The sequence below is a fragment of the Chanos chanos genome, chromosome 5, assembly GCF_902362185.1.
Source record: "Chanos chanos chromosome 5, fChaCha1.1, whole genome shotgun sequence".
Classification (NCBI taxonomy): Eukaryota; Metazoa; Chordata; class Actinopteri; order Gonorynchiformes; family Chanidae; genus Chanos; species Chanos chanos.
In genome coordinates this window covers 36,605,815-36,632,314 of record NC_044499.1, presented here as the reverse complement: position 1 = coordinate 36,632,314, position 26,500 = coordinate 36,605,815, and the positions used below count along the sequence as shown (strand labels likewise).

The window sequence follows — 26,500 nt, the reverse complement described above, 5'->3', positions numbered from 1 at the left end:
CTGGAGAAGTAAAAAAAGAGATAAAAAAAAGAAGCAAGGGAAAAGAGGCAAAGCCAAACTTCATAAGCCCGAGAAAGTGCATGCGGATATACAAAAAGGGTGTATGCAAATATCTGTCTAGGAATGTATGTATGTGTTTGTGTGTGTGTGTGTGTGTGTGTGTGTGTGTGTGCATGTGCTTGTGCGTGTGCTTGTGTGTGTGTGTGTGTGTGTGTGTGATACTCACTGGTACAGGCAGCTTCAGGGGGGTCAGTAGCAGCTCTGTGGTATCCCGGGCGACAGGCACAGACTGAGGCCCCCGGACTGTATGTGTTACTGTTTAACGGACATGGACTGCACATCGAAGCTCCAACGGTTGACTTATACTCACCCACCAGACACGCTAGAGAGAGAGAGAGGGAGAGAGAGAGAGAGAGAGAGAGAGAGAATCAGTTAAGAATCTGCATAAACAGTTCACAGAACAGTAACAAACAGATATACAAACAAGTCTACTTTATTATATCACTTAGTCCTCCTTTTTCTCTCACCACTCCTTCATTTCACTCTTTCTTTTTCTCTCTCTCTACTACACATACACACACACTGAACTCACAGCCTGCTCTAGAGACCGCCAGCAAAGAGATAAGTTACACAGCAAAAGAAAACAAACAAACAGAAAATCTTCCATGGTTTTCTGGCCAAGAAAAGCAAGCACCATTAAAACCGCTAATATTCATCTATCTGTCTATTTATTCATCCTTCTATCCCTCCCATAATCAGTCCTGCTCCAGAGAATACTAATCTCTTAAGTACATAAACTCTTCCAAATCTCACCCCCCCCCCCCATTTTCCTGCAGTCCCTCATTAATAAAAGGAAGACCTTGTATTTGCGCTTTTCTTGCTTGATCTCTGACAATTTCTGAAAGAAGAATGAATGACTGACAGCTACTCTTTTAATCCAGCTCTCTCATTATCCATTTTTATTGTGAACATTTTTCACCATTTTTATTATACAAACCACAGCTGCAACCATACTGATAATTATTGATGGTTATTACCATCACCTTGAGCAGAAAACGTGCAGAAAACGACACAGAAGTCGGGGAGAGAACGCTAAGGAAATCCCATCCTGAATAACATGACATCATCTTTGAGGGGTTTTTGTACAGGAAGAGTTTGTTTATAATGAATGCTGAGGCACAATGTTAGGGGGCCCCTTCACAGTCATAACACACACACACACACACACACACACACACACACTTCACAAAGACCCTTCAAATGAACTTCATTTATAGCTGTGGACTGATGTCACAAGCGGAAATGTTCAAATCAGAGCATCAATATTCCACCAATACACTCATTAAATGAGAACACACCAGCAATCTAGACAAAAGTTTAACATCAGGATAACCTAAAAATCATTTTTCCAAGAGGTTAACCAAAAATTCTGAGGAATTAATTACGTCAGTATACATACGGACTTAACCGTCGTGTTGAAAAAGGAGTGAAAGAGTGAATATTTATGGCATATGTGTACGAGACAGCGTCTGAGATGGATTGGGATGGGAGGGGGTCATGGGGGGGGGGTTTGGAGTTACTGGGAGAGTTGTAGGGTTCATAGACACTGAGGAGCCACTATATCTGTCAAAAACAAGAAAGATGGGCAGTAAAAAAGAACAAGAAAACAATAGAGGTGTGAACTCTACATATTGCCGACCAGGCCAGAATTTACCCGATGACATCACAACTGTCCTCCACAGCATTTCCTCTCAACAGCAAAAAAAAAAAAAGAGTGAGAGAGAGAGAGAGAGCGAGAGAGACAGAGAGAGAAGATTAAAGAAAAAAAGGAAAGAGTGGGGGAGGGGGGAGGGCACCAAAACGTGGACTGTGGACATTCCACAAAGTGCACTATAATCAAAGGAAGAGCACACGCTCACACACACACACACACTCACACACGCGAGACTGAGTGGAGTCCTAAACAGGGCAGAACTGATAAAGACGTTTATGTGTAATATAAACACAGAGACTAGCACTGAGAATACCAGAGCATTTCAACTCCACACACACAAAGACAGACAAGACAGAGAGAGAGAGAGAGAGAGAGAGAGAGAGAGAGACAGGAAGGCAGGGAGGGAGGGAGATGAGGACAGTTCAGAGAGTTGAGACTGAATGTGATACAGTGTTGGACACACATGGACATGGTTATGATGTTTATGTGCCAAAGGCGACTTTCCAGTGCTGACATAAACCACTTACTTCTGACAGCAAACAAGCACAACACATGTTTCCCTATACACACACATATACAACACATGTCTCCACCATACCTCCCCCCACACACACATAGACAAACACACAATATATAGATAGATAGATAGATAGATAGATAGATAGATAGATAGATAGATAGATAGATAGATAGATAGACAGACAGACAGATAGATAGATAGATAGATAGATAGATAGATAGATAGATAGATAGATAGATAGATAGATAGATAGATAGATAGATAGATAGATAGATAGATATAGATACATAACCAACCAAGGGGCACACAGAGACTTATAGGACAAAACCTTTGAACTGGTACACATTTTTCGGTGATAAATGCATGCTGAATTAGGTCTTGTTTTTTTTTTAACATATGATGAACACAACTAACATGGAACCAAAACTGCTACTATTGGGAAGAGTTCAAAATATCATTTAAACTAAATGACCAGTGACCTTCTATGAGTCTGTTAAATATAAGCACTCTCTCTCTCTCTCTCTCTCTCTGTGTGTGTGTGTGTGTGTGTGGGTGTCAGTCAGTGAGAGGACTTAAATACAAACAATCTGGACTCAAGCCCTGAAATGACCTGCCTTTTATTCTCAAAGAAAAAAAGAGAGACACAGACAAGAGGAGTGGCCCCTTAACACACACAAACACATATGCATGCGAGTGCACGCGCGCACACACTCACACTCACACGCATGCACACACACTCACACACATACACACACACACACACACTCACAAACACACAAAGAAAGCAAAAAGAGAGGACAATAAAAGCGCACACACAAAACACAAAAGAACCCAGCAATTAGCACAAACAAATTCAGCCACCTGCTGCTGAATGCTACCACTCTCTGTCGCTTTACACACACACACACACACACACACACACACACACACAGAAAGAGAGAGAGACAGAGAGAGAGAGAGAGAGAGAGAGAGAGAGAGAGAGAGAGAGAGAGAGAGAGAGAGAGAGAGAGAGAGAGAGAGAGAGAGAGAGAAAAGATTTATGGCTTTTACGTGCTGTGGTCCACTCTGAGCTGATTTGCATAGCACTGGCAGTTTGTGAAGAGCTGCACAGTGTCTGTGTCATTGACTGAGTATCTGTAATGGCATTTTCCATTAAAGCACCATTACTATAATGTCATCATTATCAAAATGGATGCAAGAATTTAAGCAGAAATGGGGGGGGGGGGGAGTACTAAAACTTTTGTTTCCATGGAAATCCATCACACAAAAGTGATGTAGCCCAAAGTGTTTGACTGTGATTTTGGAATGCTTAAATACTGCGCCCATCCCCCCCTCCCCCCTCCCCCTTCCCCCATACCATCCCGACAGCAGCTTTTGTGAAACACAGTCAACCCTCTCTATTTCTCTCAATCACGCTTTTCTCTCTCACATTCTGTCCATCCGCTCAAACAGGCTTCTCTCTGTCTGTGCCTGTTTTCTTGCTTTTTCTCTTTTCTCGCTTTCCTCATCACCCCATCCCCCCTTTTCTCTCTTGTCCTTCCTCTCTCTCTCTCTCTCTCTCTCTCCCTCTCTGTCAGCCACCAAACACTTTTCTAAAGAGAAAAACAAGCAATCTGGATCCAATATTTCTCCAGCTCTTTCTTTTTGCCTTTCTCCCACTGGCTTTCTCTCATTTAACGGCATTATGGTTATTGAAGTGGTTTTAGAGAAAGCCGTAAACTTACAGGCAGTTTGACCAAATTTTCCAAACAGTTCTTTACCAAGCCCCTGCCCGAAACTCCCCTACATATCTCTAGACCGCTCCAAACAGCTGTGTTCCTATGGAAGTTTGCATTGTGTGGGTGCGCGTTTGTGTGTATGTGTATGTGTATATAAACGTTCCTAGGTTCCTAGGTTCTTTGTGTGTACATGACTTTAGTCAACTTTTCCCACTCATTGTTTGTGTGTGTGTATGTGTGTAACCAGGATTAAACCACAGTTTTAACCTTCTACTCATCCTCCCCAGATGATAAAACTTTAGTAAGAATACCTGGAGGCACTCACTCACTGGGTGTGGCTGAGGATTATGGGTAACCTGAGTCTGTTGGCAAGTTCATATCATTCCACCAGGCTTGTCTCTCTCTCTCTCTCTCTCTCTCTCTCTCTCCTCTTCCCTCACTTCCTCGCTCTCTCTCTGTCTCTCACTCCCTCCTTCTTGTTTTCCAGGTGTTTGATGAGAACAAAGTGGTAGTTTTCAGACACACCCCTATCGTTTACCTCATCCTCACACTAACTCACTCTTGTAACCATTACACATTTATAAACTCACCCAAGTACACACACAACACTGTGACCTATACTCTACATATTCCCTCCAATCATCTCAGAAATGTAGTGGTGACTTTCATTGTTAAGTATCCATTTGTACAAAAGTACAGTATACAAGTATTATATATACATTTATATACAGATGTATGTATTTATGTATGTATGTATGTATGTATCCTTTCCATATACATATGTATATACGTTGCGTAAGTATATACACCCTCTTTATGACAGGAAAGATTCATTATTTTTCATTTTCACGACAGTCTTTATACTGCGTTTAGTGCAGACAACAGATTATGGAAGCAGAGTTTGAAACATTTAACAATTAACATGCTTGGAAACTATGAGAGAATATGAGACTGGAGCTGGCTGAATCTAGGCTCCATGTTCTCACATTATTCCTGCAGCAACAAACCAAACCCCCATCGAGAGAGAGCTGTTTTAAGGTAAAAACGAAATGGCGAAAAAATGAAATGAGAAACTCTTCCTTTAACACACAATTATGTGTCCACTTGCTTTCTCACTCTCTCTCTCTCTCTCTCTCTCCTAGAGCTAGATTCAGCATGAGCAGTGATTGACACAGTGACCTCCCTTATTCATCCAATCTTTTCTCCTCCTCTATCCTCTTTCATCTTTTCTCCTCTCTCTCTCACTCTTGCTCCCTGCCTCCTTCTCTTGTTTCTAAATTCCTCCCTGTTCACTCCTTTCACGCTATTCTGTTGTTTCTCTCACTCCAGTTTTTCTTTTTTTGCTGTCATTTTCTCTTTTCTCCCTTCTTCCCACTCACGCTCTTCATACCCTCTCACCCCCTCTATTCGTTCTCACTCTCTCTCCCCTTCTTTTCTCCATTATGAGAAGGTCTTAACCTCCCCTTGCTGAAGTTATGACCTATGTGTTCAAGACTCAGTCAACAGATGGTAAACACAGGCAAAGAAAGAAAACAGAAGGAAAAAGGGAGAGAGGATAAAGAGAAAGTGCATGAGAGAGAAAGAAATCCAGAGAACGGCTGGGCTTTAAGTCAAAGCTGGTATTGAGCCTTATACACAGTCTGCCCTGAGGGATTTACATTACTGTGAAACGTGTGTGTGTGTGTGTGTGTAGATTTGCATGCGAGTGTTTAAGCCCTTGGGGTAGGGTAACCATGACTTTGACCGTGACCCTAAACCGTGTCTTAATCAGAACCATTCCCAGTTAGGCTCTCTTCACATAGGTCAGTGTGTGTGTGTGTGTGTATGTGTGTGTGTCTCCACTGCTGCCATGGGTCAGTTCTGATGGACAATCAAACCATACACAGTGAGGAGAAAGAACGTGCTACGAATTACTGAGAGAGAAAAACAGAAAAAAAAATTGAGCAGCTTTTTCTGCCTCCTTCATCTCTGAGACATGCTCTTGCATATCACTAACCCGCCTTAATTCAGACCAGCTTCTCTGGCTAGGCCAAGCCTAGTATATATAACATATATATTTATACACTGTGTATGTACACAGCACTACAATATTATCTTGTGTTTAAAGATTCAATAGGGTGCAATCATTGTGCAAGGGTAAAAACCTCTGTATTTGGCAAACTGTTTGTGTGTGTGTGTATTTTTGTGTGCGTGCATGAGTGTGCAGGAATGTATGAGAGAGAGTGTGTATGTGTGTGAGTGCATGTGTTTGTGCATGACTGTGTGAGCATGTGTGTGTGAGTGTGTATGCCTGGGTATGGGTCCATTACAGTACAGGAATGCTCTTAGAGCTGGACAGTGAATCAAATCTAAACTTTCACAACAAAATAGCACTAGTCATTAGAAACATCCTTCGTTCAAGTACCCACATGCACTACATCACACAACCTTACTCACAAACACTTGTCTATTCAAAGAACGGAACATTCTCTTTGAGCTCCATTAAGTCTGACCATCTGACTGAAGGCCTGGTTCTTATTTGAACTGCTCCTTTGATGCTAAATTTACAAAAGACAAGAGCAAAACTTACTTGTATAAATGTTCTACAAAGTAAGCAAACTATTCTTTCACTAATGCAATTATATGTATAACCTTCGAAATTTACACACCACGTTCCCCTGGACCAAGTCAGAACCCCTGTCTTGCGCGCGCACGCGCACACACACACACACACACACGTACACACACTCTTACCTCGGCAACGCAGCTCTGATTCTGTAGGTTCATATCCAGGTTGGCAGGCACAGGTAGAAGTAGGTGGGCCCACCCACTGGCCATCTTCCCCACAGAACATGGTTGGTGGGCGAGGATCAGGGCCAGTAGGGGCGGCGTTAGCGACACACACGCCCTCTGCCTGCTCCACCAGCGAATGAGGAAGGGTCTCGGGGAACGAGGAGAATGCCCGGGTGAGGGTGGGGCACTTTTTAAAGTAGACTCTGATTGACAGGAGGGCCATACACGCCCCCTGGGCCTGGAAAGCCAGGTAGAAGCCTTTCTTAGACAGAGGACCCAAACGCATAGTCTTAATGTTAGATTTCTTCTCCCCACCCCGGCGCAAGAGGAAATCAGCTGCCACCGTATCCACCTGCCAAGCACGCGCACACACACACACAGAGCACAGACACACACACACACACACACACACACACAAAAAGACACACATTACTGTTAGGCAAAGTTGGAAAGCTCAATGTCTCTGTTCTGATTAAACAAAACTGCCTCCACAAATGCTAAACGCAACATGCCAGAAAGAAAAGAAATAAGGATTTTGCCACATAACTTCACGTGGTCAAAGAGAGGCCTCCCATTGTTTTTGAAACACTACACCAACAGTGTTTTACAAAACACAAAGATATGCACTGAGATTTACATAAAACATGCTTTCAAACACTCTGTTTATTAGAAGCCTACAGTAATGTTCAATGACAGAGGCCACACTCCCGTGTAACATTGCTGTGTAGACAACACAAAGACACAGACACAGTTGATTCATATTCAGGAATCAAAACCACAACTATTCTGTCTCTGGCCAGTGTCTCTGATCATTACATCATCATTAGGCTATAATTTCATAAACTGTCGTTATTTTTCCAAACAAACAGAGAATCCAAAGAGAACAAATAGAATCTGCAGTGTTTGTGTGAAGAGAAAATATCACTAATGTGTTATAAATATGCTTGGCAGTGTTTCCACGTTGGCTGACTACGTATCTGGGCTTAGGGTGACCAATCTGGACGTGCCCGCAGGGAGTGTGTCTGTGCACATGGGAGAGCCAGACTGCGTAGATGCTCAAAGACTGGGTGTGTGTGAATCTGTCTGGTACACGCGTATAGCGTGCGTGTGTGTAATCTGTATCAACACGTGCGAGAGAGTATTCCCGTAAAGTTTCTCTGTTAAGGCGATGTGTTTTAACATGTGTGTGTATATATCTGTGTATATATCTGTGTGTCTTTGCACAAAGGATTCTCCATTAAAGTAAGGTGTGTGTGTGTGTGTTTGTGTGTGTGTGTGTGTGCTATGTTCTGTGTATGTGTGTGTTCGTGTTCAAAAGTGTAGACAGTGTGCTGTGTTTGTGTGTACACACCTTAATGTATGGGTTCTCCATCCATGAGGGGTAGGTGGGTGTAGCATTGTCCTCGTCGCTCTGGTAGTAGTAGAGGTTAAAGGTCTCTTTGCAGGAGCGGTGATGGGACGGCAGGGCGGAGCACTCCATCATGGTGAAACGCACCTCCACGTAGACCTGGGAAGCCCCGCGTCTCGGGATCAACCTGGTCCGCAGCCAGTGACTGATAGAGCTGTCACCTGGACAGATCTCCAGCGTTCTTACACTATTCCCCTCCTCATCCAAACCACTCACTTCTTCCCACTGAGAGAGAGAGAGAGAGAGAGAGAGAGAGTGTGTGTACAGGGAAGGTTAAGTTTAGGCTCTGACTGTACTTTGTGCTGTAGTTCATTTTAGTGTGATGTTGTGTTATGCGAATTAGTTATGAATATGTTTTCTTCTGTAATATTATGCGTAATGACGGTCAGTGCGACTGATCTGAGAACAGTGTCGAAGAGGTCCCACCTCAGGGTTAGCACTAGGGTGGATTGTCCATTTCAGGTCTGAGGTCTCCAGTTTGGTATTCATCAGAACCTCTGAAACAGAGAAAGAAAGAGAGGATATATTTGGTTATCAAAACCTCTGAAACAGAAAGAAACAAAGGAGAGATTTGGTTACTTGTTGCATAGAATGATCCACATGGAGGTAAGCGGCAGGCCAGGGTGCATGTGTGAGTGTACATGTACTCTCCCCTCTTGAGGTAGCTGACAGCTTTAACAGCGAGGCCAAGAACACTTCACTCAATCAAATTTATGCTAACGGTTACTGTCGCTAACAGAGAGATCCAAACTCAGACGATGCTCTATAGACAGTAGATGTAACACTAGATTTGCTCAGACTAGATTAACCCGTCCACAGACCTCTGAGATCTCTAAGAGATGGAGATAAGAAAGAGGGGAAAGTAGAGTGGGATGGAAAGAGGTGGATAACCACACACCTGCAGAGGAGAAAGAGTGAGGTGATCAGGAGCACAGCTAAAACTGACACACTCATTCACACTTCCTCTCATTCCTTCTCTCATACACGCACAAACGCAGGTGTTGACGGCTCTTCAGTTAAATATGCAGAGTGTGTCTACTAATCCAGCCCTATTACCTGAGACTGTACCCACAGGCTTCACGCACATACATATATTCATACAGTTGCTTGTTAGAGATACACTCATTAAAACCTTTATGTGGAAATGGAAGAATATCTCACTGGTATTCACCCAGGCATAATACACAGACACACACACACACACACATAGGGGAAAGGTTCAGGGTGCACAGACTAAAAACTACTGCAGTCTGACAATGGAGCATCATCTCTCTCTCTCTCTCTCTCTCTCTCTCTCTCTCTCTCTCACACAATCTCCCTCTCCATCTCCCTATCTCTCTCTCAATCTCACTTGTTCTCCCCACTCAAGTTTCCTCACTAGTAATGAGGGGATCATATAATGTAGCAGTATATCCATGACGATGACCTCATCCTAAGAACCACCTCCTCTCCTCCCTCTCTTTTTCTCTCCTATCACAGTATTCACAATTCTACCTTTACCCTTTAGAGTACTACAAATTTCTCTCTCTCTCTGTCTCTCTCTCTTTTTCTCTCTCTGTCCCCAGTGAGAAGGCAGGCTGCAGAGAGCTGATAAGAAAGAGGGATCAGTAAGAGGGAGAGAGAAAGAGAGAGAGAAGTAGGGAAGGAAGAAGAATAGACAAGATAAAGAAAAAAGAGTCAGAGAGAGAACTGATGAGTAAAACTTTTACTCATGTTTAATTAATGGTGGTTGAAGTTTGTGTCCTTGTATAGTTCTACTGCAAGCCTAACCAATCAACATTTAACTCTAAAGCCTAGAGAGAGAGAGAGAGAGAGGGAGAGAAAGAGAGAGAGAGAGGGAGAGAAAGAGAGAGAGAGGGAGAGAAAGTGGCAAACCACTGAAGACCATAAAACGTGACAGACACACATAGTTAAACTGTTTCACAGGAACCCACACACACAACGAAAAATAAACACAGACCATCAGAGCAGACTAATAAATATGACATTCATCATCATTAAGCCAGGTGCACCCTCCCCACATAGACACACACACACACACGCACACAGACATACATACACGTTCTGGCAGCTGTATGTCATATGGGATTGACTGCCTCCAGAGGCAGTGATGTCATCAGGTCGAGACGGGTGGGGATGCTTGTTAAGATCTGACCTGGGCTTGACTGGGCTTAACCCAAACACACTGCTATCTCACACACACACACACACACACACACACACACACACACACACACACACACATTCCCCAATCAGAGCAAGGCAGCTTAACTGAGCTTTAACAAAACATAGATGACATTCTTGTATTGGTGACTACAAATACACACACACAACTAAAACTAGCTCACACACTTACCATCACACTCATTCACTAATCCACCACACACAGACACACACAACTAAAACTAGCGCGCACAGTGAGTTACATTTCTTTACACATAAACACACACACACACACACACACATACACGCACACACACACACATACACGCACGCACACATCTGCTAAATTAGAAAGAGGGAGAACTGGCTGGCTGTTTTCCTGGTCATTCCTGGCCGTCTGTGAAGCGGAACACAGAAATTACAGTCCCGACTGCCAGAGAGAGCATACAGCTCTGTAATCACACATCACCTAATTACAGAGAGAGAGAGAGAGAGAGAGAGAGAGAGAGACAGAGACAGAGACAGAGAGAGAGAGGGGTTTTCTGAGTAAAAAAAAAAAGTATGTTACCGTGTGTGTGTGTGTGTGTGTGTGTGTGTGTGTGTGTGTGTGAGTGTGTGTAGTTTTTGAGAAGAAAACTGAGACCTGACAGAGCGTAACGAGACATGAATTCCACTGCTTCTCACACACTTAACGGACATGACCCTCTAACAAGGGGCACTTCAGCCTCGCCACACACGGGGGTCTGCTCTCTGTCAGCTACACACTCAGTTGACACAGAACTGAGCTTCATAACATTTATGACAAAAACCACTTTTGAACAGCAGAACCGTGCTCATTAAAACCCCACAGTTATAAACCAACACAACACAGCCCTTAATGTGACTGTGTTGCCTCGATAACAATAAATCCTTGTTGTGTGTGTGTGTGTGTGTGTGTGTGTGTGTGTGTGTGTGTTTGTGCATGTGTATACGTATGTGCATAAGTGCATCACGCCCTAGTCATGGATTTCCTCAGTTTTGCAATGATTGCACTCTGGAAAAAAAGTGCTAAGTGACAAAAATTCCCCCCAAAAAAAGAAAAAAAAAGATGAAAAAAAGTGTCATGCAGAAGAGAAATCTGCTTAGCATTGAGAGGACCTACTGTTGTGTGAAACACGATTAAAAGTCCCAGGCACCTCTAACCCTCTCACACACATACACACACGCACACACACACAGAGTGTGCGAGAGAGAGAGAGAGATAGAGAGAGGAAGAAAGAGAGGAAAAAAAGTACAATCTGCCAGCCTCAAAGGCAGGACTAAAGTGAAAATCATGGGTAAACTGTGTCTGGTTCCATGCAAGCTCATCTGTTCTTCCACATTTCCACATCTACCAAATACCCGCGTGATGATTTTCCTTATGGCCCATGACCACACAGCATAACTGTGCTCTGACAATGATTTCTGTTTTCTTTGGAAATGAGTGTGTGCGTGTGTGTGTGTGTGTGTGAGAACACGCATACGCACACGCACGTGCTCATGCTCACGCTCATGCACACGCATTCGTCTTTGGAGAATTTCGGTAAAAGCGAGGGTGGATCAGCGTGGAATTTGAAGAAATCCAACCACAGACCATTTTGTAGAATCAGAGTAAACGTCTGTTGCTAAAATCCCTTCCAATCTCTGTCAGAATCCTTTCAGATGATCTGTGTGACTTTTATCCTCATCAAAAAAAAGTGTGCCAAGGCAAAGCTGGAGGTTAAAAGGGTGAAGGAGGCTCTTGATTGGTTAAACGGTTGGTGAAATGATTGGTGAAAGGATTTAAAGGCCCTCCCTTGAAAGCCGCGGGGTACGATTGAAAGAGATCGCCAAAATCAGTGCTTCAATTAAGCAATTAGGTGGCATGCCATATGCGAGAGAGGGGAGACAGGCCCTCTAATTGGCTCTGATCATAATTGCCCTCATGAGTCTAACGAATTCTCCATGCTTCCAGAACCTCTGTGGAAAATCTTAACCAAAAATCAAACATTAAAAGAACCACAGACATTCATCCAACCCACTCACCCCTTAAAACACACATACAGTCAATCACTACTCACTAAATCCTTTCTCGTCAACATGCTTTCACTGTTCCTTTTGTTTCGTCTCTAAGACTCTGGCAGCGTTTTGAGAAGCAAAAGAGAAAGGGAGGTGTGTTTGTGTCAGTGACGCTTTCTCTTTCTTCCAGCAAAACACGTTTTTTTTTTCCTTACATCATTTATTTTCATCTTACTTTAAGTAATGACTAATGACCTCATCATAATCCTAACCTTTTCTCTAATCGTAAACCAAAGAAACATTTTCACACTTTTTCTTCATATAATAACAGCAGTCATTTAAAACTGTTTTTGGAAATGGGAATAGCAAAATGTCTCCATCAAGCTGAGTTTTTTTTTCTGATGTTCATGTTCTTGTTTGGTTTACCCGAATCTGATCCAAACACTCACACACACACACACAGAGAGAGAGACAGAGACAAAGAGGCAGAGAGAGACAGAGAGTGAAAGTGAGTGAGAGAGAGACAAATGTACACTAAATATATGGAAGAGCATTATGTGTGTGTGTGTGTGTGTGTGTGTGCGTGTGTGTGTGTGTGTGTGAACTGTTTATGTTCACAGTCAAGGCAGCCTGGCTGGCATGAGGAAATGATCATGAGTTTGTGATTTTTAACAGAGGCACACTGTTTCTTCATAACCACAGGTGGCTGAGTATGTGTGTGAGAGAGATTATGAGAGTACGCATCAGTGATACCTCTAGTTCAGCAATTTTCACCACTTCATTGTCTGTGCAGATACAAGCTTGTCTAAAAGACTTCTATTATGCATCTAGCCCAGTCTCATTCATGTCAGACTCTGTTAGGAACGAGGTGTGTGTTTTGCAAGGGAAGGGGGTGGGGCATGGGGGGGTAATAGCTCACACCATGAGCTCCCATGATTCTGTTCTATCCACTTAAACAATATACTATTACTTAGCTGCATGCACCAAAATCTGTACCCCCCTCCCCCCGCCAACACACACACACACACACACACACACACACACATACACTTACATGACACACATAACGCACTCACTCATACACAGAGCAGAATGTTCTAGTATGACTCATCACCACTGGGACAGACAAACAGGGGTCAGAGTGACTGTGTCATTCAGAGGATTATATTCTCTTTATTCTCACGATTCACCCTAACACACACATACACACACACACACGCAAAAACACTCTCTCTGTACACCACCACCTCAACTCAACATCTCACTCTCATTCTAACTCTCTCTTTCTCCACCCAAACTCTCCCCCTCACTTCTCTCCCTCTCCTCTCTCTCTCTCTCTCTGTCTCTCTCTGTCTGTCTCTCTCTCTCTTCTGATTTGAATAATAAGTTTCCTATAGAGCTGATTAAAATTGAAAAACAGTGTTTAATCATTTTCTCTGCATGGTGTTTTTTATTTGTTCTTGTCTGTCTGTGGTATAATCCATCCCTCGTTATCCTTTCCCGTCTCTCTTTTCTGTTCTGTCTTGTTCCTCTTCTCCATGGTAGAGGTTTGTTGGTAAAAACTGATTGAAATCTCTCTCCTATACTCCCTCTTGTCTGAGATGAGTTCAGATAGCAACTCAGTTGAATTTAATTTACTTAGCTTTAATGATGTGGAATGATTTTTACTTTAATAAAACATATTTCTCTTTGTCCATGTTGTTATTACACATAGGACAAACAATACCTGATTTTTCTAATACCACACACCACACACAGAGTATGACTTGGGAGACTTGTTATGCAAGAAGAATCTGGAGGCAGTTAGGTGAACGCACTAACAAATTATCATTAATCTACAGACTTAAAACTACTTAACACACCCTCCTAGCACACTGGAGACTAAAAAAAATCCCGTAATAATAAAACACACACACACACACACACACACAATTATAAAAGAACATTAGAGACAAAAACAAGATCCATCTAACAATTTAGAACAATGTGAAACAGTCACACTTCAGTGGCGCTGAGTACCGAGTGTGTGTTTGAGTCCACACGGTGCGTGTGTGTGTGTAAACTATATGACTGTATCTAGATGTGGGCAAAGTATTTTAGCTGTCTTATGGAAGTCTTCAGAATGCTATGAGCTAAGAGATGGGAAAATATCACCTCCAACATCACCATATTTGTAAATCAGAAAGTTGTTTGAATTTTAAAAATATGGTTGAAAATCACGTCAAGTTGAACTGGTGGTGTGTGTGTGAAGGTTGTCAGGATACCGTTTTCTTGACACTTAGTGTTTTCATGTCGTGTGGCCATGTTGTGTGAAGGTTGTGTGAAGGTTGTGTGAATGTTGTGGCAGCCTTATAGCAGAGCGTGGGATCCATTCAGCTGAATTTATAAGATTACTGAGAGGCTGTTTAACTCTTTAAGTGGCTAAGCTCCAGCTTAAGACTAGAAAAGAGTGAGAGAAAAAGAGAGAGAGAGAGAGAGAGAGAGAGAGAGAGAGATGAGGAAGACAGGAATATGAAAGGGAGAAACGAGAGGTCATTTTAGATGTTAATCCCTCTCTTTCTCTCTCCCTTCACTACTAAAAGAGGGATCTCTTTAATGGGATTTAAGGACAGCAGAAACTCATTTCCCCAGCAGGGACACCAGACGGCCACAAGACACACACATTCTAAAAAACACATGCCCACTACCACAAAGACACACACACACACACACACACACATCATTAATAGAACTTGAGGTGCAAAGCTGAGAAAGTCACTGTTCACTCACATACACATGCCATTCTGATCACTTTCACACAATACAGGAGTCACTCAAGCTACTAATGCTTGAGAGGGACAAAAAGAGCAAAGACATACTCCAACAAAAGAGTCACAAGCTCTCTACTCTGCATCTGCGTAGGCCAGCACAGTGACTGCATCTCTCTCTCTCTCTCTATTATATATATATATATATATATATATATATATATATATATATATTATACAGTAATATCTATCTATATATAGAAGGCAACCACAGAAAAGGGGGTGGGGTGGGAGATGAGGTAGGATAAGCCCCTTTAAGTTTCCTAAGCATGGGGAATTTAAGTCCACTTTGAAGGGCGATTCTGAATGCAAGTTTGATTTTATTGTGCTCTGTAAGCTTCTTCAGAGGCAACTTCTGTCCCACTATTGTCCTCAACCAGGCTTCCTAACAATAGCCCTCAGTCGTATGTCCATCTCTCTCTCTCTCTCTCTCTCTCTTTCACACACACACACACACACACACACACACACACACACACACACACACACACACAGAACACACTTTAAAAATGGAAAAATACTTCGACTGATATTGGGGAAACACGGCGTCGAAATGATTTCACAGAACATAGACATAAAGAATGACATTTAATTTGAACAGGATACGACTTTTAAACGGAGACATTAGGTCATAAGATGGGTTTTCCGCACGATTCGTGGCAACCGAGCATTTTGATGTGATTTTATTTCGACCGATCAGATTGGTGTTAAGCCGTTTTATTACTTAATTGGGGATTGTTAGAGTGGCGGTGAGCTCTGTCTTTTTTGTGAGAATGGATTCGTGAGAGGACACAAAGCGATTGACACTTCCTGTTGCATACGCATGCAAAATTCCTCGAGCGATCAACGATTTAAAAAGAGCGCTGCAGCGCGGGACCCCATAAGGCTTAACCACGTGTTAGTGTGAATTTACTAGATTTAGAGACTTATAGAAAGTCATATCCGTTGTACTAAATTATCTGACTTAAATAAACTCATACTTTACTCGGGCAACATCAGTACAACGCATCATCGTTATTTATCCCGTTGTCCTGTAAAGACGGATGAGTATGTGTGACCCATGTGATTGATTTTATTCATCACACAGAGTTTATGATGGAGCAGTCAGTATTATCGAGTTTACCCTGATGTTTCTTCATCCCTCTAGGATCTACTGGACTTTATTTTGATGATGCAAAAATAGCACACCTGAGAGGATCAACTGAAACTACCTTGAGTTTTACGTTGTTAATCATGTCTAAGAGAAAAAGAGAACAATTGTAGTCATCGTTGGGCAGTACTACTTAAACGTACGACATGTTAGCAACGATTAGTAATTTTTACCTCACATTGATATAAACTGTACACTAAACAGCGTGGGTCAGACTTGTGCTTTAATAAAAATTAGCACAATTTACAGGGTCCGATTAAAAATAGTTTAGGCCTATTGTTAACTCAGATTAGACTCGTGCGGTAAACAATTTGAAAAAGCGTTTCCCCCTCTAACTGGGTAGGCTTTGTCTGTGTGTGTGTGTGTGTGTGTGTGTGTGTGTGTGTGTGACCTCTTTAAAAATTGTCAACTTTAATTTGATCTGACACCGATGGTGTTTTTAATTAGTTCGAGCTGTAGGTACCGTCTCACTGTAATTCGTTCATTATCGTGCCGTAGCTCTGCACCACTGGGTGCCGTTAATCTGGACTATCTCCCTCGGCAGTAACCAAGCATACCCTCCCTGCGATGGCTCCTCGGGGCCTCGGAGGGGAACCATGGCAAATTGATTGTCCCTGACGGGCTCCAGGTGTCTCCAGTACGCCGTGAAACGCGGAACTAATCCGCTCAGATCCTCGATCGATCCGTCACTCTGACACCGGCTGACAAGACAGTTACATGACCACACACACCGGGTTCGTACACACATACAAAACGCCGCTTCATCAAACCGCAGCGGGGCGCAACAGGAGATGGCCGAAAAGTGACAAGTTAGCTTTTTTTGCTGAGCAACTGTGAACAATTAGACCACAAACCTGAGTAAATCATTCTATAACTCATTAATACGTGAAAATGAAAACTGAAAGTGACCAATCACACTTTCGACACTTCACAAGATTGCTGACCAAGTTAACGCAAAGCTTTATACAAGGGGCTGTTAGTTATTAAACTAAATCAAAACAGGTTCTAGTGTGCCAGCTAGAAACATCCAGGTTATACATTAGCCACTGGGATACTACGATGACCGAGTTTCCAGGTTGTATTTAATACCACTAAACATTTACATAATAATTTCGCCCTTTTAATAAAGTAAGTAACTAATTTCTTAATTTATCAAGTTGAATCTGCGTTGATTTTATTCTGTAATTTTGCCTTTCCCATTTAGGGCCAACGCAGCCCCACAACTGTGCCTGATGAGTGTCGGGTCAGCAACTCTTTTGTTTTGTGTCTAACACAGTTGGTTCACGTCGCTTCTAATTTGTAGTGCGCGCTCGTGAGTGTCACTTAAAGTTAATGATACATCTGCAATCAAAATCACAAAACATTTCGCCTTCTCTGGTTTAGGTGAGGATTAATTAAGTCTATGGGCAGGCTGAGAAAAAATTAAGAGACGGGAACGGATCATCGGCCACTTGAAATGTACAAAATACCGCGGATTAGGGCATGTCACAAAACGAGTCAAAGTTAAACGGATTCGAAATAATTAACTTTACGCAAACGAGACTGTAAGTCGGCCAATACTCGGAATACTTAAACTGCAGAATAGACTACACATAACTCCTTAGTAGGTAAAATGAACCCAATTAACTGAAAATAAATGGAACAGGAGTAGGCCAAGCAAAACATGGACAAACATTTCAGGGACTAAAACAATTATAATAGTTGATCGGAAATGAGGTGAAAATGTTTTAAAGAAATTAGGCTAGTCAGACTGATTTCCTGCCGATATTTCATAAAGCGTGCACAGAACAACACAAAAAGCAAATTCTTGGGTTACTTCGAGTAATTTAGCTTACGCTGTATTCCAACAGTTTAAAAACATTTAAAACTTGTGTTTATCCAGTATTTTCGGAGTATTAATATTTCCTTCTGATCGCGAAAACCTCTTCAAAACCCAGACCTCAGGAGCTCATATTCTTCCTTTTTGTGCAAAACTATTTGTATGTTTATGACATTTTTTCGCAGTAACATTTACAAGATCCATCGAGTATTAAAATGGTACTGTTACTTTCAAGCATTTTAGGCATACGTACCCTCTTCAGCGGTGCAAGCGTTGGGGAATCCACTGACTGTGAGCCAGATCGCGAGTACGGCTGCCCGGAGCACATAGTCCATGTTGTTTTGCAAAAGCTCCATCGAGGACCAACGAGACGATTTGGATTTTATATGTGTAAAAAAAGAAATAATGAAGACTTCTAAGAATTTTCACGCGCTGTCAGCTGGGCCGTGTCTCCGCGAGCCCTTCTACCCACATCAGTGATTGACCCACGCTCTGTGGCGCTCCTCGGGCTGTCTCTGCAGGAACAACTAGAATCTGCAAAAGCGCAGGATAACTTTGAACTCACTCTCGCGAGTTAAGTTCTTTTAACTAAACGTGTCAATACGCAGTTCAGATAGCCGACTTGGACGTAAAATTAGTGCTGTCCGGAATATCTCTCTTTCTGATCTTGGGATCTTCGTGAGAGAGACAAACATGCAGAGATCCCGAATTGGAAAAAAAGAGAGGGATGGGGGAAGCCTGAAAATATGCCGTTCAGTTTTCTCCTCGGGATCTCCTCTTTCAGACAGCGCTTCAGTGTGCCGTTCACACCAGCAGGAAAAGTGGAATACAGCCAGCAGTGAAATCGCTGGCCCGCAGTGGAACAGATATCCAAGCTACTGTATACAAGATCTGACACAATCCTGCTGCTGTTTTGGTCGTGCCAAGCGACGCAGCTCCGTCTCCTTTTCTCTCTCACTTACACATTCCTCTCCTTTCCCGTGACAAAAACACAATATATCTGCGGTCAACTACCAGACAGCCTGTAATCCTCTCGCATGTCCGTGCTTTTAGAATCGTGGCGATTTTGGCCGAACAGAGCTCACAACACGAACAAACAACAAAACGGGAGTTCAGTCAAAGCTCCAACTTTCCACCTCGCGTGCATTCAAGAAATCGGCGGACACGAGATTCAGACGCTAGTACTGGGCACATTCCCCTCGCTGCACAGATCCCGCCCCATTAATGTTTCTTGATTCGTCATTGGCCATTTTACTCGTCTGTTTACCCAAATATATGAATAATTATGAATGGGAGTTTGGGATTGTTAAGGCACTATTGATTTTACTTTCTAATAAAACAAGGGATGACGTTTCCCCCAACGTGTAGAAATGAGAGAAAGTACACAGAGTCCAGACTTTATTGTATTTACTTATTTTACTTTGTAAGCACACATGCTTCTGGACTGCTAGATAGACTTCAACGTTAACCACAAATAACCAAAATGATTCTCTCTCTCTCTCTCTCTCTCTCTCTCTCTCTCTCTCTCTCTCTCTCTCTCTGATAATACACGTCAGGAATACATTACACATACACATTAATGATATACTTATAAATTTCTTTCTTTCTCTCCCTCTCTCTCTCTCTCTCTCTCTCTCTCTCTCTCACACACACACACACACACACACACAGACACACACACACAGACACTGCTGTTCTGAGCTTTGTTGATTTCCCATACCGATTGCAGTTGGCAGCGTCCGCAGGTGAGAGAGTTTGATGGATGCATGTAATTGTCTGGGGTTTGTTTCCTTTGAGGAGCCAGCTACCGCACTAAAAAGGTTGACCTTTTCGCCAAAGCTAGCGACTGACGTTTAGTTATCGATTAATCAATACGCCCCATCGATCATGTTCTGCTTTACTGGGTCTTTTCGCAGCTTCCCGTCGCGATCCTGTTCGAGACAGTTCGTATCGTTCGTGCCTTAATTACCATTGATCCATCTGTCATTAAGATTAAAACAGAGACAGACATAATTACACTGACAAGATGACAGACCAAAGAAGAGGAATAACTTTTTTATGACTCCAGGAACAGGCTTCAGAAAAATATGTTTTTATTTATTTATTTGTTTGTTTGTTTGTTTGTTTGTTTCTTGTTCAACGTCTTTTTGTTGCCTGGTGGTCTATAAATAAACCAAATAAAATTGAATTTTTAAATGCATAATTTAAATGTAAATTTTTAATGCTCAAGTGATCAAACCAGTCTTTTAGATATAATTTTCTTGAGGGCAATGCATACAACCGCATGTACAATTAAGTCATATCTCAAAGTGTTCTAACAAAAAGTAATCAGTTTATAAACAACAAATCTCACTTGAGCTCTGTTTAGTCCCTGACATTCTTTTTTCTGCTAGGGCACCTCAAAGCCAAAACTGACACCCTCCACCAAACCAACATGAAAACAGTCGAGTTTTATTTCAAAGGTGTGGGCGCGCTCTCACGGGCGCACGCGAATCTCCTGTGACACCTTCATGACACTGCTCGTGCTATTGTTCGCACTCTTTAAGACCATTTACGCTTCAGGTGTCAAAGCCCATTAGACTCCCGCTCAACAGGTTGTAGTCATGGTGTACCGGAGGTGATAGCAATTTGATACTTACTTTATTTCTGTGAGAAACATTTTTTTCCTTTTAACTAAACCGACGCAGAAACAGACTTTGTTTTAGCGTCAATGTATGATGGAATGCTCTGAGATTCTGTGGCGCTTATTGCCGTCGTACATATGTTTGTGTGTGTGTGTGTGTGTGTGTACGGCGTATATATGCGTGTATTGAATAGATAAATAAATAGATAAATGGATAGAAATGTGTGTGTGTGTGTGTGTGTGTGTGTGTGTAACTCTGGGGCCCTGATTCATGTATGAAATCCAGAAACTGTGTATCTGGGGATGGAAAGAGAGGGGAGAGGTGGAGAGGAGAAGAGGGTGAGAAGGTATGAATTGAGAGATAGGGAGTGGTGGAAGAATGAGTGAGAGTGAGAAAAAAGGAGTTCAACACAAGGGTGGCAATGGGTAATGGGCAGGGAGCAAACATGAGCGTCTGTTCTCTCTCTCTCTCTCCCTTTCCACACACACACACACACACACACACACACAAACGCACGTAGGCATATACCCACATACGCACATACGCACCTACTACAGTTCACCTAAGGTCTATATTAGGGGTAATGTGCAACTCATTCAGATGAAAGTCAATCTGTCTTGATCATTATATAAACCTCAGTAAACAATGTCACATAAACATTTAGAATGTTTGAGGTGAAAGGAATTCAGCTGTCACCAATACTCTCTCCTCTCACTTTCTCTAACTGATTATTAGTTCAGAATTTAAGAAATAAACACCCCAGGACAATATGAAATTGTTATTGCAAGAGTCACAAATGATAAGAGTAAACTCTTTTTATAGACGTATAGTCTGGGCTGAAGTCATTAAAATCTGATGAAATAGTGTATATTCTCTTACTCATTTGGTCATTAATGTGGATGAATGGACTCAATGTCATTCACGGTACATTTATTATATCAGAGTAAATTCTATAGAACAGACAAAAGGAACGCTTGAAAAAGCCCAGTTTTATGTGAATTAAACTTTATTGTGTTTCTTTCTTTCTTTCTTTCTTTCTTTCTTTCTTTCTTTCTTTCTTTCTTTTTTCTTCTGCAACCTTTAAGCGTGACAGAGGAAAGGTAAAAAGAGAGAGAGAGAGAGAGAGAGAGAGAGAGAGAAAGAGAGCGTTGAAATAAAAGACAGACCACTTGGAGGGGTAAAGAAAGCAAAGCATACCTTTCCCCACTGTCAGAAGGGATTTGAGTCAAGGAACAAAAGGGGAAATAGAGGAGAGGAACTGGAGGTTAGCAGAGGCTTTGATCTGAGACCTGCAGGTGAATTAATAATACAGAGAGAAAAAGAGATATGAAAATTATAAAATACTACTGTACACCAGCACAGTACACAGTTTTGGCTATGCATACACAGAATGTGAGACACCAGTGTAGATTTACAAGCACTGTAATAAAAAGATATCACATTAAATGCTTCTCTGTCTCTCTCTGTCTCTCTTCTGCCCTCTCTCTCTCTCTCTCTCTCTCTCTTTTGCTTCCTTTCTTCAGCTGAGAGTATGAAATATTTTTCTCTCTTTTTTTTCTTCCCTTGGGCTCTATGTATTGTTCATTCATTCTTTTATGAAACTGAAGGGACGACATGGAATATCTCATTCTCTCGGCTTCTTTGTGCAGGCGACACACCTGTTCTTTAAAGAACTGTAACTGCGTTTGTATAAGTGTGTGTGTCATAGAGAGAGAGAAGGAGAGAGAGAGGGGGAGAGAGAGAGAGAGAGAGAGAGAGAGAGAGAGAAGGGGGAGACTGAGAGAGAGGGGGGAGATTAGGTACTCATACATGGAAGTGACTTTTTTTTTTAGAGCAGAGGTTATATTAGTGTGCTATGATATGAATAGAGTGTTTGTACGTGTGTGTGTGTGTGTGTGTGTGTGTGTTGTTGCGGCAGTAAGCCTTTCTTATCTGATCCATTTGTAATATGTCCATGTTAGCAAACATACCCAAGGGAGCAATGGTATGAATATCCACTGTGAACACGCATCAAAAGACAGTAAAAAGAGAGTGAGTTAATAAGAGAGAAAGAGAGAGAGGTGATAAAAGGAATACCCTGAGGTTGCTACACCCAGATCATGCGACTCATAATGACATCATGGTGGCCGACCATGGAGGGAAGTTTGGAGCTGAGCGACTCACCTTCAACCCCCATCTCTCCCTGTACAGTCTGCCAAATGGGCCGGCCCACTTCCTGCCTGGCTCCAGACATACTGCACACAGAGTAGACATACGCATATGCACACACACACACACACACACACACACACACATTTCCATGCACACACACTCTATGGAATGATGTCCCTGAACCACACAATTGGAAGATGTCCTGGCAATCCACAAACACACATGCTCACACACTTCCTGCCTATTCCGCATTGGCAGCTGCCACTGCTGTTGTATTGTGTAGGAGAAGGGGGTGTGTGAGAGAGGGAGAGAGAGAGAGAGAGAGAGAGAGAGAAAGAGAGAGAGAGAATGGGAGCCAGGATCCACTTTGGAGCTCTGAGGACACTAATATTTCAGAAAGGCAGGATGTTTTACACATATCGCTGATAAAAGCTGATAAAAACAGGGAGAAAAAAAGAGAGAGAGAGAGAGAGAGAGTGTGAGAGAGCACATAAGAGGGTGTAACTGTGGTGGGAGAGAGAAAGGAGAGGGACCTATTTATTATCAAAGTTGGGAACCCCAAAAAATCTTACATTATGCTGTCATACAAATCCCCATTACAACTGGCTGTCAGTAAATGATTAAAACAGGGCATATCACATCATCACACTATGACACAATGTAATGTAATACAATACCTTAATGTAATAGGTTGACTGGGTAATCTTATGATTATAAATTGCATATAATTTGTATTTATATTCATAAGGTGACCCCATCAACTCATTAAAGTAAGTAGGACATACACAGACATCAGTTACACAACACACTACAATGAAAGTAGAATTATGTCATCTGATAATATACAAACTCAACCGAGAGGCAGGTCAGTATATTGAGTGTGTGTGTGTGTGTGTGTGTGTTTGTGTGTGACAGAGAGAGAGAGAGAGAGAGCGGGAGAGGGAGAAGAATAATCCCTGTGGATGTATATGACACTGATAGCGCTACAGTCTCATAGGGACGATGTCACTGACATCTCACAGCCTGAGTGAGGAGTCACACAAAGGGAGGGAGAAAAAAACAACAAAACAAGAAATAAAAAACGAGTACAGAGACACCGCTGACGCCATGAGAACATGGTCATATAACATATTAAATGGGTCACAAACACACACACACACACAAACTCATCCACACACACACACACACACACAAAAGATTTGGATAGAGAAGGAACTGCAGTTTTGCCAGTTAAGATCCACCATCTTCTGATGACTTCATTACATTCCTCTCAAATGCACAGACAGTGAGAGATGTGTGTGTGTGTGTGTGTGTGTGTGTGTAAAAGCAGCGAAAAGTGAAGTCAGTTCTCGTGTCTCCTGACTGGGCCTGGACATTGTCACAAAGTTGAGAGAAGGGGCCAGATCAGGTCTGTTTATTTGCGCGTGTATACTTTGGTACCTGTGTTTCTAATGGTACTTTATTCATTGCACACTTTGACACAGTTTAAAGAACACTCAAGCAAACAAACCAAAACAAACCAAAAACTCCCATTTGCCCAGTGACATGCTGCAATGTTTTCATTAAACTTTGAGATATTCCATATGGATAGGTTTATCCTCTGTCAAATTTGATGAAGTGATTATGGTCTCTTTAATATTTTCATACATACATACATACATACACACACATATAGATATGTATACACACACACACACACACACACACTCATTTAAACAGTTCTCAAACGTCTGTGTCATCGGAATATGTGTCGTGTTGTGTACATATTCAGTTTTTTCTGCTATGACACTTGAAAGCACGCGTTTGACTTGCACATTCTTTCACAAAGATAATACTGTATACAGCGGATTTGCGGTACAGACTTCTCCGTGAATTTCCTATGGAAAATTTTAAAAAAGTCCATTGAATGACAGAGGCCTGATTGATTTACTGCTCCGGAGATAAGAGCCCAAAGGGCGGCGAGTGAGCTTTCGCAGACCACGCGAACTGCCCGCCGGCACGGAAGCTTTCATCTACCTTAGTGGGTTCTCCAGAGGCCCGAGGGACGGTTCGGTCTTATCGCTGGTCATTACTGTCACTCTTCCGCAAGATAACGGCGACAAATGAGCATTTGAAACGCTCACTCCTTGCTTATCCTCTGTCTTAGACCGCGGTGTGTGTGTGTGTGAAGGGTGCCCATTGAGAGAAAACAAAGCGGAGTCTCTCAGCGCGCTAATGGCGGTGATGACAGCTTTGACCCTCTTTCAACTTTGAACCGGTCACTCGGTATAAAGTAGGAGTCACGGGCATTTCTCTATCGATTTAATTATATTCTGAGTCAAAAATGTCGTGACACCATTAATTAGGAGGAGAGAACTTTCGACACCGCAGAGTAAGATAAAATATGGAGTAGAAAGCCCAAAGTATTTCTAAGACGAACTTGTAAATTTCATGACGCCTGCCAAAAATGACAGGAAATCTAAGTGAAGTTAATCTAGCTAAACAAGAATTTCCAACAGAAACAGGTTTATTTCACGGTAATCCGCCAAAGTTTTATGTGAGCTCTGAGATCAGCGAACAAGATCTGTGTATACCTTGGGCCCATGTATATGCGGCACTAAGGCTATCATTTCACACTCGGACACGTTCCTTCTGGAAACTTCCACTTTTTGACTAAACTAACAAAGGATTCATAACGTGACCATAACCAATGGCATATTAAACTTCAAAACAATACAACTGCATCTAAAAAAAATCATTGTCTGATATCAAAATGTCCCCATTAGGTCATACACATGCATGCGCACGCGCACACACATATGCACACACACACATTTTTCCTGCTATCTAGACTATAAATTCACACTTTTTCCTGCTGTCAATACACAAGACATAATCCCTCTCTCTCTCTCTTGCCATGAATGTTCTCTGTTTCTCCCACCCTCTCTCCAGTCTCCATCCACATCAAAGGCCTGCCATAATTAGCATGACAGTCATTGAAACTGGAACAGGACAGATACTCCACACACAATAGAACAGAGGAAAGCAGAGAGACACTGTGCCAATAGCTTAATTGCCAACTGACACTCAGGAACCCTCTGTTTCTGTATGACACTTCACTCTCTCTGTCTCTCGTCCTCGCTCTTGTTCTGTTTGGTTTCATTCTCTTCAGTTCATCACCAACATTAAGGTCATGCCACAACCAACCACAAGAGGAATTGTTCTCTCTCTCTCTCTCTCTCTCTCTCTCTCTCTAAATTTAATATTCAACTCACTTAAAAAATGCTTTGCTGTATGACTTTAAAAAATGTGGCCAGTGCAATTTTTAAATTCTTAAAATATTGGAACACATGTGTTTATTTACAACATTGTAGTAACTTCTACTGAAAAGACATCTCACTCTCTCTCCCTCTCTCCCTCTCTCTCTCTCGCTCTCTCTCCCTCGTGCGCTCTCACACTGCTGGGAGGCTGTAGAATGTACTGCTCTTCTTCATTTGAAATACTGCAGACAAAGCAGTAACACATACATGCATAGTGCACCAGTGGACAAGTGTATATTCAAAAGGATATGCACAGGCATGCGCGTACCCAAACACACACGCACACACACACGCACACACGTATGTGCGAGCACGCACACACATGCACAGGCACCCCTA

At 42.3% G+C, this 26,500-nt stretch overlaps 1 protein-coding gene across 1 annotated transcript in view; it reads right to left on the bottom strand.

Annotated features, from left to right (window-relative positions):
* The window catches only part of ephb4b (eph receptor B4b), a 31,432-nt gene extending 12,196 nt beyond the window's left edge, over positions 1–19,236 (bottom strand). Inside the window, exons 1-5 of the mRNA XM_030775914.1 lie at positions 18,341–19,236; positions 8,559–8,629; positions 8,076–8,357; positions 6,686–7,076; positions 227–382 (exon numbers count right to left, since the gene is read on the bottom strand). Coding sequence (XP_030631774.1) covers positions 227–382; positions 6,686–7,076; positions 8,076–8,357; positions 8,559–8,629; positions 18,341–18,443 — 1,003 coding nt within the window. The 5' untranslated portion in view covers positions 18,444–19,236. The remainder of the gene's footprint in view (positions 1–226; positions 383–6,685; positions 7,077–8,075; positions 8,358–8,558; positions 8,630–18,340) is intronic.
* Positions 19,237–26,500: the final 7,264 nt, after the last annotated feature.